Here is a 16,859-nt window from a genome sequence, read left to right as displayed (position 1 = left end):
GAACCACAAGGGCACACTAATCGTTTGACACGCGTTAGCCCACATTTAGTTCACAAGCATAAATAAAAGTGACCTTCCCACATATGGGAGTGGGACAGAGGAAGGAGAGCCAGCCTGGCGCTGCCGTGGGCCTGCCCAGGGCCACCCAGGGGGCACCCATCAAGAGCAGACACCAGAACAGTACGGCAGGCACCTAGCGCCTTGCGCTCTGAGCTTCTTCTCAGTGGTAGTAGGTTAGCTCCTAGCTAGACTCCGCTGCCCAAGAAAACAAGCACGAAGGACATCAAGATCCTTTCTTGGGACCAATGCAGCCTGTTCTGGCCAGCCACAGCCCCACCTTCCCCTGCTTCCCCACCGTAGTAGTCGTAGTACATGGGCTGAATAGCCACCTGCGAAGGCCCGCTGGTTTCCGGTTGCCTGTTTATCCTGAAGTTCTGCCCAGCATCCTTCTGCTTGTTGGACTTAGTGGACATTCTTTGTCCTTGGGAGTAGGAGTGGGGCCATTCAGCATAGGTATGTACAGAAAACGAATTCGTTGTCAGGGCAATATTTGATTCGTGAAAGGGGAGCTCAAAGACCAACTTCTCCCAGAGGTGGATCGAGGACAGGGAAGGGCCAGCCTTCCTCGTCTTGGCCGTGATCCAGTCGCTGTAGTCTGCCACACTGGTGTACAGAAACAGGCCAGGGCACGAGTCGCCTCCATAGGCCAGGAGTCCTCTCAGGATCCAGAGATCCAGCTTCTTTGCCTGGCACATCATAGGGCTTCCTGGTTCTCCCTGCAGTAAAGGACAGAAGAAGGCTTCAGGTCTCAGAAAGACTTCTCAGTAGATCCCTTGTACCACTGTCTGTTTTAGAAAGCCTTGCATTGATTCTGGAAATGGGGCAAAATGATAGGCTACTATTTAAAATCTAGACCACCACCACCAATTGCAACACACACACACACACACCCCTCTGCTTTTTCCACTCTGTCCCTCTCCCTCTCTCCCTCTTTCTTGCCTGCTTCTTTGAGTCTGGATCTCATATCACCTACCCAGTATGTAGCTAAAGATGACTTTGAACTCTTGATCCCTGTGTGACTCTACCCCCCCATGCTGGGAGTACCAGCTACCACAACTGGTCTTTAATGCAGAGCTGGGTATCAAATCTCTGACTCCAGGGCTCTATGCAAGGCAAGCACCCCACTTCCTTGGCCCAGGTTTTCTTCACATTATGCAAATTATCTGTGGCCCCAGTACCCAGATTGCCCATAGCTTCCTGGCTCAATTTAAACTGTCTTGTTTTTTTCTAGTGAGTCTTCCTCCCTTTTGGCTGCTCATCCCTCAAATATACCAGTATTTCTTTCCATTCTGGGCTAGAATGATCACACCTCTGAACCCTTCTCCTTTTTCTTTCTTCCTAACTGGATGGAGGGGAGGGAGGACCAGCGTCCCTCCCTCGGGAAGAAGAGCTGTGCTGGCTCTACAGCTTCCTGCCCGCTGCCACAGCTGCAGTGACTCCGTCTGCTCACCAGGCCTGCCATACTGCAGCCTTCCGTTTCCTGAAGGAGCAGTCCTCTGGGGGCTCAGGAGTTCTATCCCACAGACCTCATCTCACGCACGGCAAGAAGACCGAGGCTTAGCCTACTTACCAGTCAGCCCCCTTGACTGGAAGAGCCAGGCAAACTGGCCAGTTACCACTGAGGCAAGCAGCTCAGTTCTAATGCGATGTGGAGATGAGCTAGTACCTGTGAGATGTTCAGCTCTGGTGCCAGGCATGCAGTATGCAGTCAGTAAAGAGTGAGCTACGATCGTTATCTATGTAAGGGGTTGTAGGGGCTGTAATTTTTTCTGTAGGGAGTTGTGGAAATGGGGAAACATCTCAAGATAACTACCGGGTTTCATTTATCCCACCTGTCCTACCTGAGGACACTTCTGCCAGTGTCAAACCTCTGCTCCCACCCCATGGTCCATCTTGGTCCAACATAAAGGAAGGACTATGCACCCTCCTTAATTTATGACCTCCTTGACTGGAAGAGCCAGGCAGGCTGGCCAATGATATGTTGCTCTCACTGTTTGGACTGAGGCAACCAGTAAGCAGGGGGCCAATGGATAACAGCGAGCAGTTTGGAAAGACTCAAGGAGGAGATGCAAAGAGGCAAAAGGTGACCTCTTAGCCACTTCTGCTCTGTGGCCTGGGTAATGGCCCTGCCTGGGGTGTCCCCCTCCCACTATACTCCTCCTTGCTTAGGAAGTATGGGCAGAGCAGAGGTGAGAGTTAGTGGTAGAAGGAGTGACTGGAGATAGGGCAGAGGTATGACAGTCACATACATTCGGCAAAGACACTGTTAAGCCTGGGCAGCCTTTCAGAAGCCCCAAAGCAGTTTATGGGTAACAGGGTCTGTATATTATTCCGTGTTGTTCGCTCCAGGGGCAGCACAGCACCCCTGTCCCTCCATTTCTTTCACAGTCCGCTGCGTCACCGCCACACCGCCAAATGGCAGATGGTTGAAAGGTTATGTCAGAGTTCTAGCTGTTCACCTGGGACTGCGGAATGACCATTGTCTGTAACACACTACGGTTGCTTGGGGTATGGAGTTTCCTATGGAAGAATGGAGTGGTCTCCATCCTCTTACTGGTTCCACCTCCAGTTGATCATAACTGCTCTCGAAGAAGAACATGGATGGAATTTAGGACACACAGCTTGATGGTCCTAATACACAGTAGTGGGCACAGACGGCCCTAGCTTACACATGGCTTTGCTGCTAATCCCAGGCTCAGAATGAACTAGGTTTTATTTGTTTGTCGTCCCCACAGCCATTCTTCCCACCTAGTAGAACCATGATTTCTGGTTTCTGAAGTAAAAGCCGCAGAGGCCACTGACCCAGGGCCCCTGAAGCAGCTCTGTCTCACCTCCTGGGGTGAGGGGCAGCTACTGAATAGAGGGGCCCCTCTCTCTGGGTGGTCCTGTCCCTTGACATCCCAGAAAACCTCTAAGAGTTGCAGAAAACTATGAAGTAGAGAGTAAATGTCCACAGCAGCTGTTCTGGGTCCACGGAGAAAATCATTAGTCAAGATTCCAAAGCTGGAAGTTTCTTCTCTACCCGACAAACGTGGTCTTCAGCATCCAGACACCGGATCACATTGCCGAGACAGGAAAACACTCAAAACACTGAAGTCAACCCTTAGATGTTTTGTGAGCAGAATTCAGTTCAAAAGCTAAATAGTGGCCGAGGATGGCTCAGAGGATAAAGTGTGTGCCAAGCAAGCCTGAGGGCTAGAGCTTGGATGCTGAGATGCTGTAAGTGCCTGGTGAGCTCCGGAGGCTGGATGGGGCAAGTAAGCTAGCTAGACTAGCCACATCAAACGATCACACTGCAGATTCCAGCAAGAGACCTTGCCTCAAGTAGTAAGGGATTCATCTAGGAAGACAATGGTTTTAAAAACACACACATGAACCCACATCCACGTGTACCCTGCATGCACACCATACATACATATGAAAGATTTCACAGGGGGTGCCACAGTTAAAAAACAACTTTGCAGGGTGGTCACTTAATACATTTACAATACACCATTTCCAGGGTCTAGGCACACTCCAAAACACTTAGCAAAGTGGAAAAGATGCTGTAGTTTGAAGCCGTTGATGGCAAAGTCTAACCGGCATCATTCTATTCTTTTCTTAGCATTGTGTGAAATTATGTCAGCACCTACAATTAATGGAATCTTAGGTACAATGAAACGTGGTACTGTACTGATGGGATGATTGCTATCAGGATTTTATTAAATAACTATGACCTCTACTGTTTTTAGAACATCCAATTTGAGAAGTTGCTGAGGCTGCACAGTGGTGACATGTGCCTTTAGTCCTAGCATGCAGGATCTCTGTGGGTTTGGAGCCAGCCTGGTCTACAGAATGAGTTCCAGGACAGCCAGGACTACACACAGAGAGACTTTGTCTCAGTAAAACAAAAAAACCCAAAAACTAAAGAGGAGGAAGAGAAGGAAGGGAAGGAGAGGTAGAAGGAGCAACAGCAGCTGATGTCCTCCCCTGGCAGGAAGTCAAGCACAGAGCAGTTGAACAATGTTGAGCCACTTCAGGGAGAGCAAACTAGCTGCTTAATGAGAAGTGTGTGTGTGTGTGTGTGTGTGTGTGTGTGTGTGTGTGTGTGTGTGTTCCTTCCTCTTGGAGGAGAAACATCTTGATCAGAGGAGTCTTGAAGGTTATCTGTAGATGAGAGGTGATCAGCATCTTACAAAGGCAGACTTAAGTTGAGAATGTAGCTCAGTAGTAGAGCATTTGCTTAGCATGCTCTTGGTCCTAGGTTTGATCCCCAAAGTATATTATGTCACCGTCTCTCTCTGTCTCTCTCACACACAAACAGAGAGACAGAGACAGAGAACTTTTCCTGCTAGCCTGAAGTTTTTCTCCTTACTCTAACATTTATTGACTAGTCTTAATAAGCCACATTAGTCTGGGTTTAGACATTAGGGGACCTGAACCAGATGGTGGGGAATTTTACACATTTTGCTCAGACCATAGGGCAATCATTCTCTGCAGTACTCGTAGAGAGCAGGGATTCTTGTAGAAGAAAGCCTCAGTTCCTGGCAAACAGTGCATCAAAAGAGGCCCTGGGTTCCATAGATGCTGAATATGGTGACTCCAACCCTGGAGACTTGTATACATACATACACCCAAGTGGAAGCAGGACCCACACCTTTCATTTTTAGATCATTAATGAGCATCTGTGACTTGGATATGCTTAATCATTACACTGAAAATAGTAACTCCGTGTTGTCCTTCCAGCAGACTTTTTTTTTTTTTCTTTTTCAAGCTAAGATGTCATTATGTAGTTCAGGTTGGCCTTAAATTCACAATCCTTCTGTCTTGGCCTGCTGAGCTTTAGCATTATAGTCATGGCATGTCACACTCAGTCATTCAGCAAGTTTTTGAGTACGTACTTTCTACTAAACGTTATTCCTACCAGATACGTGAATCTCATATCACTGTCCCTTTGTCTTTCGCTCCCCTTTGTCCAGTAAGGAGGCACTCCTGTGACCCCTTGGTCCCTTGGGTGCAACTCATGATGACTTTTGGAATTTGACCACTACTGGATTAAATTCTTACCAGGCAAACATTGTTGGGTTCCTTTTTGTGACTGGCACATTCTGTTTTCCGGTGTCTATGTAAGGGACACACTTCAATGTCGTTCACGGAGATTCGCCTCAGGATACTCATTGTCATGTGATTTCCTGTCTGGACCATGCAACAGAGAGCCCAAGAGTTATTAACAAGAAGGTGGTCCTGTGTCCATACAACAGCAACTCACATAGTCAAACAAGAGTGATCAGAAAAGTCCTTTTTACATATAGAAATCAGAACCTGTGTCTGAGATTTCACTGAAAACTAGCTCTTCACTTTGACCCTGAATCTGGAAACAGAGAACAATTCACTCTTCTTTCACACTTAAAGACTATGTATGCATTTCCTTGTTTCATTCTTTACCCAAGATGACAGAGAAAGGAAGACTTAGGGAAGAGTACACTCAACTCTAGTTCCCTTACTCTTCCCAGCATTTGGTGAGGCAGTTTGCTGCCTGTTTATTACTTGGGTATAGAGAAGAAAGAGGAAGGGGGGGGGAGGGAAGGGAAGGAGGATGGGGAGGAGGAAGAAAATAGAGAAGAAAACGAGAGGAAAGAAGAGGAAGAGGAAGAGGAAGGGAAGGAAGAAAAGGGGGAAGAAGAAAAGGATGGGGAGGAGGAGAAGGAGGAGGAAGAAAAAAAGGAGAAGAGAAAAGAAAAGGATGAGGAAGAGGAGGGAGAAGAGGAGGAAAGGAGGAGGAAGAGGAAGAGGAAGAGGAGAAAGAGGAAGAGGAGGAGGAGGAGGAAGAGGAAGAGGAAGAGGAAGAGGAAGAGGAAGAGGAGAGCCCATCTACAAAGGCAAACACAAGGAATCAACCCTGAACATCAAGCCTCCTGATGGATTAAGACAAGCCCTAAAGAAGTTCCTCCGAGTCCCCCCCACCGCCAGCACACACACAGCCTCCTCTAGGAGAAGGAATGCATTAACTGCAGTCGTGGGATTCCATCCTGCTACCCAGCAGTTCTTCAAGGCTGGTGGCTTATGTAGCTTTTTGCCCAGGAAGCAGATAGCCTGGACCAGGTCATTGAAATGCATGGAGGATTCTGTCTTCAGGAGGGCTATGTTATTGCCCATTGAGACGTTGTCAAAGTTCTCATGGGGGATGATGGTATTGACTGAATACTCTCTGTGGTCAGTCTTTCGGGGATCCATGTTAGATATACCAACAACAGCAATAACCTCCTTCCTAGAGAGAAAAACAACAGAAGGGATTTGGAAAAGGCAAGGCAGCAAGGAAGCTTCCCACTTCCCTCATTTCTCATTTCTCATGGTTTTTATTTTCAACCTGGTATGCTCATCCAACCCCACACCCTGGGTATTTTGGTTTTGTTGTTAAATTGTGTGTGTGTGTGCACGTGTGTGTGCTGCTATATAACTGCCGAGGCCAGAAGAGGCACTGGATTCCTTGGATCTGGATCTACAGGTCGTTGTAAGCTACTTAATGTTGTTGAGAATCATAGTTGGGCTCTCTGGAAGAGCAAGATGCATTCTAACCACTGAGCCGTCTGTCTAAACCCTGGGTTAGTTTTTACTCATACCTTTGAACTCAGTCTCCAAAGAATTTCTTCTGAATTTCTAGGTTTGTGTTTTCCCTTGTGAGCCCAAGGTCTCGCAGGGCAGGGGAGGGGAATCTTCTGTCTTAATACATTTATCTTACCAACCAAAGATCATCTGTTCACATGTTACTGGGTAACTTTCTCCATATAGAAGTGTTTTTAAACAAAGTAGCGATCCTACTAGCTATGTAACCATAACTCTCACTCACAGTCTTAGTAACTTAATGCTTCTCTCCTTAGATATTCTATGAATGATATGCTATGGCTTATGTGTGGGGAGATATGGCATATCAGAACAGTGGTGGAGTTAAGCTGGGTATTCTCTTCTTCATCCCTTGGGACACGTCCAAGAAACTATAAGCAAATGGGCACACAGTGAAACTATAAAGAGGATTGCACACCCAGCATTCAAGCAGGACAGCTGCAAGTGACTGGCGACATCTGCTGCCACTGAGCTCCCAAGGAGCTGGGTGAGAAGATTCTCAGCAGAAAGGTCAAGAATGACAGTCAAGTTAGAAACAGCATGTGGGAGAATAGAAAACACAGTTAAAGCCTTAGTAAGGAGGCTGAGGACAATGACCAAAACGAGTTAGAAGCCAGCAAAGTTTTCTCAAGTGTCCGTTTTCATTTCCGTGTGTGTGTGTGTGTGTGTGTGTGTGTGTGTGTGTGTGTGTGTGTTTGGGAATCACTCCGAGTCCCTCTTTCACTGTCTTCATTGAGGCATGGTCTCGCAAGCCCAGGTCTCTGACACAGGGGTCTTCTCCCTAGGTGGGAAGAGTTTTAGGCCAGGCAGGGTTATATGGAGCTGGATGAGGGAACCCATCAGCACTTCATCCCAGCAGAATAGAGACCCTGATAGAAGTGTCTCCTCCAGGCATTGTATGTTGCATTGGTTGTACCCAACAGGAACCAGTAGGCAAGGCAAGCCAAACCACTGCTGTCACTCACTAAGGCCAATCCTCTGGGGCCCACCAGAAGGGGGAAGAGTAGAGAGTGGCTCGTGAGTGACAGATGGGAGCCATCTGGCATAGCTGGACATCCAGTCCACCAAAGATGAAGTCATTCTAAGTTTGATCATACACACTCTTGTCTAACTCATGAAACTCATGAAAGTGAAATGAGGAATAACAGCAGGCACTGGGAAGCAGGACTGAGCCAGGCGTCTCTATGGCATATGAGCATTCGGAGTCACCCTGCTTAAAATCAGAATCACCTCAGACTATTCCACAGAAACATTTAATACCTGAAGCCAGAGGAGCAATAGGAAGGAGAGAGCCATGCCTAGAAGGTCTTCAGTGGAAAAGAGCAAGCCATAAAGAGGATATGAACTGGGAGTGAGAGTTCTTCTTTTCGTGTGTGTGTGCGCGCGCGCATGTGTATGTGTGTGTGTACATATGTATGTATATGTGTGTAAGTATGTATGTATATATATGTATGTGTGTATCTGTATGTACATGTATATATGTATGTGTATATATGTATGTGTGTGTACATATGTGTGTATGTGTGTGTATATATACATGTGTGTATGTGTGTGTGTGTGTGTATGCATATGTGTGGGACTGGGGCTGATGTCAGGAGCCTTCCACAATCTCTCTTCTGTCCTATTTTCATACAGAGGGGAATAGCCATGTGAAGATTCAGCTAGAAGCAAGCAAACATACTGGCACACTGACCTTTGACTTTGTGACTAACCCACCCGGTCTACGATATTCTGTTATGGAAACCTGGGCTGACAAGGAGAGAGAGGATTCTGTCTGCATTAACAGACCCAAGAATCACTATGGAAAGATATATAGATACCCATGAACACATTAGTTTTTTAAAAGAGAAATATCCTGGAAATTGATGACAGGACATGATGCAAGGGAAGAAAACTAGTGACTGAGGGATGTTTTCATAGTGTATCGTTTCTTCTTTGTGGATAGTCACCTGTATACATGAATTTCTATTTAAACATTATTCTGGCCCTTCTGAAGACAGTGCTTGGAGACACTCAGAATGGTCCAGAGTTTGACACAGCATTTCAGACTTTCCTGAAAATTGTTGTGAACATGTTGAAGGCACAAGCACAGAGTCAGAAAGAGAAATAAATATGGAACTTTTTAAAATAATAAAAGTCAAGGCTCTGTAAATAAACCATATATATATATATATTCCGACCAGTGTGAGGGTCAAGGGTGGAGTGTCCACAATGAACTAGACATCATTTGTCACCAAGTGTCAGGAATGGGTTACGTGTTACTGAGTCACTGGCCAAAGGGATCCCATGGAATCCTCAGACATCACAGACGATTGCCAAGGCGATTGGTTACTCTCTACAACTTGATAGTAAGGCCACATTGCTGAAGACATCCCTTATGTCGTTGAACAAGGAGAAGTTGATCTGGTGCCTAACTAGAAGCTCCACTCATACTGACTAGTGTTCATGGTTCTGGAAGGTACTCAGCACAGTACCAGAGGGAAAAGGTAATCACGAATATCACTTAGCTATAAACCCTGACCTACAACAGCAACCTGCCTGCAAGATACACCAGTATAACATTTGCACAGATATTGGAGTAACCAATCAACTCCACAAGACAGAACCTACACCTGATACAAAGTGGCCAAGAACGTGAGACTAGATAGGTCATGGGCCTAGGGGGAAAACCTTAATACTATTTATTGTTCTGCTAAAGGAACACAGCAATAAAATGACTCCTAATGACATCCACATCAAGCCACATCAAAGAAGGTTTTTCTTGTAGTAGATGGGAGTTAAGACAGAGACCCACAACTGGACAACGTGCAGAGAGTCTTGGAGGCAGTCAGTCCTAAATGAGATGTGTTCATTAAACGCCTCCTTCTCAAGGCTCGGACATCTACAAGGAAGAAGAGGTGCATTGTACAAGCCAGAGGTGATGGATGACTCCAAGGAACCAAAGTCTTCCGGACACAACAGAACTAATGTGCATGTGAATTTACAGAGACTGTGTGGCAGCACACACAAGACCTTCACCGGTCCAAGCCAGACAGGGTTCCCGCACTGAGAGGGGGAAGCGGACACAGCAAGTCCAAGGTTAGATAGAATATCAATAGGTTTGTTTCCTTCTTGACTTACAGGCAGCAACCCTAACCAAGAAGCTACTTGCAACTGATACCTGCTGGCAAAGGGAAAAGTCAGTTCTTTCTAGTGGAGCTACCGGGTATTGGGTATCTCAACCACACTCTAGGGAAGGAAGGCCCATGCCCAGGACCACACAAATCAAATTCAGTGGTATTTTTGTGGACCTTTTTGTTCCACTTTTGTCTTGTTTGGCCTTTTTTTTTTTTTAAATCTTGGTGATCTTTTGCTTGTTTTGCTTGTTTTCATTTTTGTGGAATTTCGGGTTTTGCTTTTGAAAGAGAAAATGAAGGGGGTTGAAGAGGTAAAGAGGTGGAGAGAAGTTGGGGGCGGGAGAAACCTGATTAAAATATTATTTAATAAAGAACATTTAATTTAAAAAATAAATAAAAACAAAATGCCCTATGATGCCCATTATTTTCCACGTGCATGGAAAGAATAATAAAAGTAATTTTAAAATACACAAAACAAGTATTAAAAACTCAGCAGCTACAGAGTATATCGTATCAGGGGTCTACATTTTACTTTCTTTAGCCAATTAAGATGATTCTACTTTCAGGCTGGGGAGATGGCTCAGTGGATAAAGCACTCACTTTGCAAGCACGAGGACCAGAGTTCAGGTCCCTAGCACCCAGATAAAAGCTAAGTAGCTTGCCTGCAGTTCTAGCACTCAAGAGGTGGAAACGGGAACTCTGGGCAAAACCAGCCAAATCAGTGGCCTTCGGGCTCAATGAGAGACCCTACTTCAGTAAAGTGGAAAGCAATGGAGGAAGACACTTAATGTCACCCTTACACATGCAGACAGGAATCACACATGTGCACATCACACAAGCACATACAAACAAATCCCTATGCTTCCTCCCTCTGATCATGTAATGCATATTATACTATCTCATATACAGGGTATGCAAGAAATTATCATTTGTTTTATCTGTGGTAACTGAATGTTTGCTTTTTGTTTTTGGTTGTTTGTTTTGTTTTGTGTGTGTGTGTGTGTGTGTGTGTTCATATTTGAGGCCAAGTCTCATGTAGCCCAGGCTGGCCTCAAACTCCATATATAGCTAAAGATGACCGTGGACTCCCGATCCTTCTGCCGCCACCTTCCAAGTGCTGAGATCACAGGCCTGTGTCATAACATCCGTTAGATGGTTACTTCCTGTCTGGCATTCTCAGTGTTTATTAGCCACACAATGAACATGTACATGAAACCTTTCTTCCCAGGAGGTTGAAATTGCCTTCTTAATGCCGATTCTCAAAAGCCAAGTTCATTGGACTAGAAGTTAGGTATTCTACAATACTTATGAAAATATTTTTAGAATATTTGCCAAATTCTTTAGTCATATGATTTTTTTCTTACTTGTAAGAATCTGAGCTTACAGTAGATAATTTGGGGCACATATGCAAGCACAATTAGAGAAAGAAAGCCATGGGTGTTCTTAGCGCCCAGAGAAATGCGTTCTGAAAGCAGCTCAATTTCTTTCCACTTTTCTCTGTATCTTTCGGTCTGTGGCAGCGACATTTGTGAGGCCCAGGGTGTCTTGTCAGGGCTCCTGTCGATTTCCTTAACTTATTCTGGAAGTACACCCGATGGACATAATCAAAGAATCCACGCCTCCGTGATTGTGGCAAAATCACAAGTGGATTCCTAGACACAATAGATAGCATCCTGCTTTTTCTCTGGCACCACCCTCGGTCCTCATAGCAAAGTCCCAATGAGCCACTGGTGAGTGATCTCAGGTCCTTGGCGCAGGCACACACACCCAGAGTCAATCCTGCAGACCCCACTAGACCCCAGGCATTCGGGACACTCCACTTCCCAACCCTCACACGGGGTGGGGGTGGGGGGACTGGCCTGTGCTGGAGAGCGGAGGCGGTGCTGAGGATCCAGAACTCGCTGAGAATGCAGCCGAACGCCAGGTGGGTATACTGTTTGTCCTGGATGGACACCACCCAGGGGAACTCGGTGCTGCTCACGAGGTTCTCCTTTAACTCGTCCGTGATGGTGGCTTTCTGGATGCCGCAAACTGCAGAGGGAGCATAGGCCTCACCATACGGCAGGGAGCTAGCCACCCCCACACCCCCCACCCCCACCCCCGCCCCTGTGAGCTCTGCCATTCCCCAGACCTCGGGACTCCTGTTCCACTGGCTGTTTTGCTTGGGGCTCACTCTACCGCCCTGATGCTTTGTTTATCCCAGGAGATCGTCCATATTAAAGATGCTTGGCAGCATTTCTGAACTTTGTAAAAGTCTCACTAGACCCTACTACTGGCACCTTTCAGCCAAGCCCAGCACCTCTTGCTAGGCCTTGTCTGTCATCCTTCGTACAAAAGCGGGTGGTAAAGGACCCGTAGGCATCCTGTAGAGTCTAGACCCTTCCTTCAGGGAAAAGCTGTTGCTTGTTTCCTCAACTCTCCTCTCACACGTGTATGGTGCAGTTTTCCAGATTTGGGATATCAGCACTCTGGTGGCCAAATGCGTGCATGGATTTGTATATCCTTGTGCTTTCGCTTTCTCTAGCTTATTTTCTACTATGGTAAGTGTGAAAAATAAAGTCTGTGGTGGTTAGTTTTAATTATCAACTTGGTGTAGCCTAGAATCACTTGGAAGAGAGTCCTAATGAAGAATTATCTAGATAAGGTTGGGTTGACAGCATGTCTGTTGAGGACTGTCTTAACTGCTAATTGATATAAGAACAGGGTCACCCTGGGCAGTACCATTTCCTGGGGAGAGGGTGTCCTTAACTGTATAAGAGTAAAGAAGCCATAGGGGTGGTTGCTACATCTTTAATCCCAGTACTCAAGGAGGCAAAGGTAGGGGCATCTCTGTGAGTCTGAGGCCAGCATGGTCTACAGAGTGAGCAGAGTGGGTTCTGGCCTGTAAGTTCCACATAGTAAAACCTGTCAATAAGAAAAAATAGTCAAGAAAGCTAGCTAAGCGAGCAAGTAGGCAGCTCTTGACTATGGGCGTGATGTGACAATCTGCTTGAACCCCTCTGGTGGGGTGTTTAGCAACAGAAGCAACACTAGGACAAAGCTCCCCCCCACCAAGCAAAACTAGATTAGGGACCAGGATAACATAAGAGTATGAAAGGGTCTTGAGGCCCAAAGGTTTGAGCACTGCCAGCATTCATATACTATGGGACAATTCTCCCATAACCCTGAAGGTGGGCACTGCTAAGATGGATGGAGAACTCCGGCTTTAGGGCAGGTAGCACCTGTCTCCGTCACACAAGCGGCAAGCATACAGGGTCAGTGCAGAGGAACCCAAACTCCACCACTCGCCTTGTCGTGATCTGTGTTCCAGCCCCCCTCAGCTTTAAATTCACTCTTGCCTTTCCCTACCTCCCCTGCAAGCTTCTGGCACACATGGCTCTTCCTACCAGGTCTGTTTTGCTTATTAGTGTGTCCCTAGGAGCTAGCGTGGTGTCTAGTATCTGGCTGGTGTTCTATAAGTTATCTGGTGCATGAATAAAATGACTCTGTCAGCTATCGACACCCTGTCATGAAGGAGATAAAAGTCCTGGCATGTAGAAGCTGTCTCTGTCCCCCTTCCCAATCCTTCTCAGCCTTTTCCAGCTGAGCTGCCTTCTGGGAAGCCTGGATTTTTATTTCCAGGAGAATACAAGTGTTGTTTAAATGATATGTTCCCTCTGTCTGCCTGAGGTTGGGTGGACCTATATTGTCCTTAGTGGTCTATATTCATACAAGCATGGAGACTGTTAGAACAGGAAAAATTATGGAAACAAGAGAAGGCAGGGCCAGAGACTGACTTCCTTATAGTGCTGGGTGTGGGGAGCTGAGCCCCCCACTTTCCTGGCATCATTCATAAGAAGGCGGCAACTCCATGAACTATGTTGCTCCCCAAGTTGCTAACTCCCTCTATTGTTCCGTGTCCTCCCTTTGCCATTGATATACCTTGTTCTGTTGAGTTCTAATGCCCACAGGGCTTCTCAGCTCCTTGTAGAGCCAGGGTGTAGAGATTCTCCATCCAGAGAGTATCAGGCATCTACAAGAATCTCTAGACATTACACTTGCTATTTGTGAAGTGCCTGGATGCAGACTTCGAAGTCAAGTTAGTCTCTTAGTGTGCTGAGATCTTGGGCAAGCCGCTACTCTCTGATACTGTTTCCTCTTTTGGAGGGTGTAGTCGTGGGCCTGGCTGTACACCACTTGGGATTGTTGTAAGATCATACAGAAGATTATGGGAATATGCAAACTATAGCTCTATAAATAACTGCTGAGCCTTGGGGCAACACTGGCAATTCTGTTCCCCCAAAATGCAAGCTGACTCCCTGCTTATTCTCAAATCGATGATTACTTTTTTTGTTGGTTGGCCTTGGGTCTCCAAGCCATGTAACAGGCACCCATACCATAACAGGTCCTATGCACTGGACTTCCAGTGAATGCCTTTCCAGCCATTCATCTACCTGCACAGAACCCTGCCAGGCACTGGGGTGAGAACTGACCATGTAGAGATGGACTTTGAGGGTCTGGGGCAGAGAGATATGACCCCAAGGATGTGCTGAGTGTTTAGATGAGAAAACAGGAAGAATGGAAGGGTTTCTTCCGGTGGTGACCTAGAATGGCAGCAGCAAAGACATTTTCAAAACACAGAGCCCACTGCCATCTCCAGTATTGTCAAGAACTTAGAGAGGGCTAGGCATGGCAGCATATACCTTTAATCTTAGCACTCAGGAAGCAGACACAGGTAGATCAAAGCTAGCTTGGTCTACCTAGTGAGCACCAGGATAGCCAGTGTTACATAGTGAGACTCTTGTCTCAAAACAAAACAAATAAACAGCATAAAAGAACACAGAGGACCTCTTCATCATGAGGTATCCCAAGACCAAATTTCCATCCATCCATAGTCTTTGCTGGGAGAACACTAAAGCCACTAACCACTGCAGAAATACCAACAATGAAATTCCTTGGCTTGGCCTTGGTTTTTCCCTAGAGAAATTGGTGATCTATAAGACAGGCATTAGCCATTCCTTCCCAAGCCAAGGGATTCCATATACGTGACGACATTCCTTTTTCTAAAGTGCCACTTGGGTGCTGGGTAAGTACCTGTGTAGTAGGGTACTTGTGCAGAGTCCCTCCCTGCCTTGTCCCTGATTCTATTGCTAACGTCATGAAGAGAAAATTTGGTCCAGAGAGCAAGAGTTTGGGGTTTTTTTGTTTCTTTGTTTTTTGTCTTTCTGGGTCTCAGCTATGACTTAGTGGGAGAGATGCCATGTCTGTGTTTCTGGGCATCTCTTGGTCTCCTTGGCAGGGAAATGGAGGAGGCTGAAGATGGTGTGGGGTCTTTGCACAGTGTGTGTGTGTGTGTGTGTGTCTGTGTGTGTGTGTGTGTGTGTGTGTGTGTGTGTGTATCTTCTGTCTAACCAATGTCAGCAAAGGTGGACAGAGCCTGCTTCACTCACTATCCCTTGTTTATCTGCTCTTTCCTAGGCTGGACTTGTTAGTGCTGAGCAGTCTACAGGCCAGGGAGGAGGGGACAACAGCAGCCACTTTTACAACAAGGGAAACCTCTGTCACTGGGGGACTCGTCCTGATGAGGGTCAGAGTTCACAGAGCTCAGAGCACTCCAGGTGGGCAAGGTTGACTTCTCACTCTGACACGTATGCCTTATAGGCCATTCTGGGCCCTGTTGCTATTTTTCCTGTTTTCCACCCTTAGTATTAGACTCATATCTGTACCCTAACACTCCGCATTTCCTAGTTCCTTCCACTCACACCTGCTTCCCAGGAAAAGGGCTGGGGATGGTCTTCCTTGCCCAATGAGTCCCTCTCTGGGCATTTAGGGCCACCCTGATCTCCTGGATGACCCTCCGTCCTACCCCCACCCCACCCCAGGCTCCACTTGTCACTGAACGCCTTGGGAAAGGAGCTGCACACTCACTGGCAGATGACGAGTGGGACATGTACAGCAGCATCAGCAGCATCCCTCGCATCTCTGCCATCCCCAGAGAGAAGCACAGCGAGCACCATGAGCAGCTGGGAAGACAGAAGACCCGTGACTCCATCCCTGTCCATGGGCAGGCTCCCCTGCTCCCCGAACGGGGTGGTCCCCACAGTACAAGCCTGTTCCTTTTTGCCAACAAGGTTCCCAGATGGAGTAAACTGACCTGTCACATCCCCAGCGCTGGGTTCCAAGCAGGTATGGACAAGGAAGAGGCTGTCTGGCTCCGGATGCTTGGCTAACAGCTTGTGAGATGGCCCAAGGAGAGAGGGTAGTCTGCTTTTTTTTTTTTTTTTTTTTTTCCAGTTGTCTTCTCAGAGCAGCCTGGGGGCCCTGGTTGTGCTAGAGAGTTGGTTCTCTAAAAAGGGCTGGCTTTTGATTTGTGGAATTCAACCCTTGCTTTGACTCTATAGCCATAAAACACTGCTGAAAGAGAAGACAGGGCTTTGGTGGGAGCTCTCCCAGGGCTTAGGTTCTTACTGTGATGTCTCCCTCCTATTAAAACTCACATCAGGCCTGGGAGTGATGGCACACGCCTTTAATCCAGGCACTAGGGAGGCAGAGGCAAGTGGATCTCTATGAATGAGAGGCCAATCTGGTCTACAGAGTGAATTCCAGGATGGCCAGGACTGTTACACAGAAAGGTGCTATCTTTAAAAATGAAAACAAAAGGAAAACAAAAACAATGACAGCAAAAACAACAACAAAAAAGGTTGCTGGGATGTCATCACTGGTAGCAGTCCCAACGTTTGCTCCGTACACTCATGTAGACCCCCTAGACACAGACACTCTCACAATCCCCATTTTACAGACTCAGAAACTGATACCCAGGGGACATGGAGTAACAGGCTCAAGGTCACACAGCAACTCAGCATCGAATCTGAAATGTGAGCTCAAAACTGTCTGAACCCCTAAGCCCTGGGAGCATCACCTCATATCCTGGTGCCTCAGACTGTGCACCATGACCTAAGGAAACTGCACAGTTCTAAGTCACCATGTTCCCCTCATGACATGAGATGTTTCTTTTGTCCTCAGGATGATGCTTTGAGTTCTTCTGTGAACTATTCCGACTAAAGGAGAAATGAACTCACTGTGGCCTTATGCAGCAGAGCTCTA

General features: G+C 46.8%; 1 protein-coding gene across 1 annotated transcript; it reads right to left on the bottom strand.

Annotated features, from left to right (window-relative positions):
• Positions 1–19: 19 nt before the first annotated feature.
• Prss54 (serine protease 54) lies at positions 20–16,827 on the bottom strand. The gene is made up of 7 exons (XM_085843687.1): positions 16,675–16,827; positions 15,910–16,169; positions 15,684–15,778; positions 11,632–11,807; positions 6,049–6,303; positions 5,107–5,235; positions 20–776 (listed from the first exon to the last, which is right to left on the bottom strand). The coding sequence occupies exons 3-7, from the start codon at positions 15,742–15,744 to the stop codon at positions 246–248; spliced, it is 1,152 nt and encodes a 383-aa protein (XP_085699813.1). The 5' UTR covers positions 15,745–15,778; positions 15,910–16,169; positions 16,675–16,827; the 3' UTR covers positions 20–245.
• Positions 16,828–16,859: the final 32 nt, after the last annotated feature.

Source organism: Mus caroli, unplaced genomic scaffold (assembly GCF_978045245.1).
Source record: "Mus caroli unplaced genomic scaffold, Mus_caroli_1 scaffold_10, whole genome shotgun sequence".
NCBI lineage: Eukaryota > Metazoa > Chordata > Mammalia > Rodentia > Muridae > Mus > Mus caroli.
Note: the sequence above shows the minus strand (reverse complement) of the source record. Positions and strands in the feature narration are given on the sequence as shown.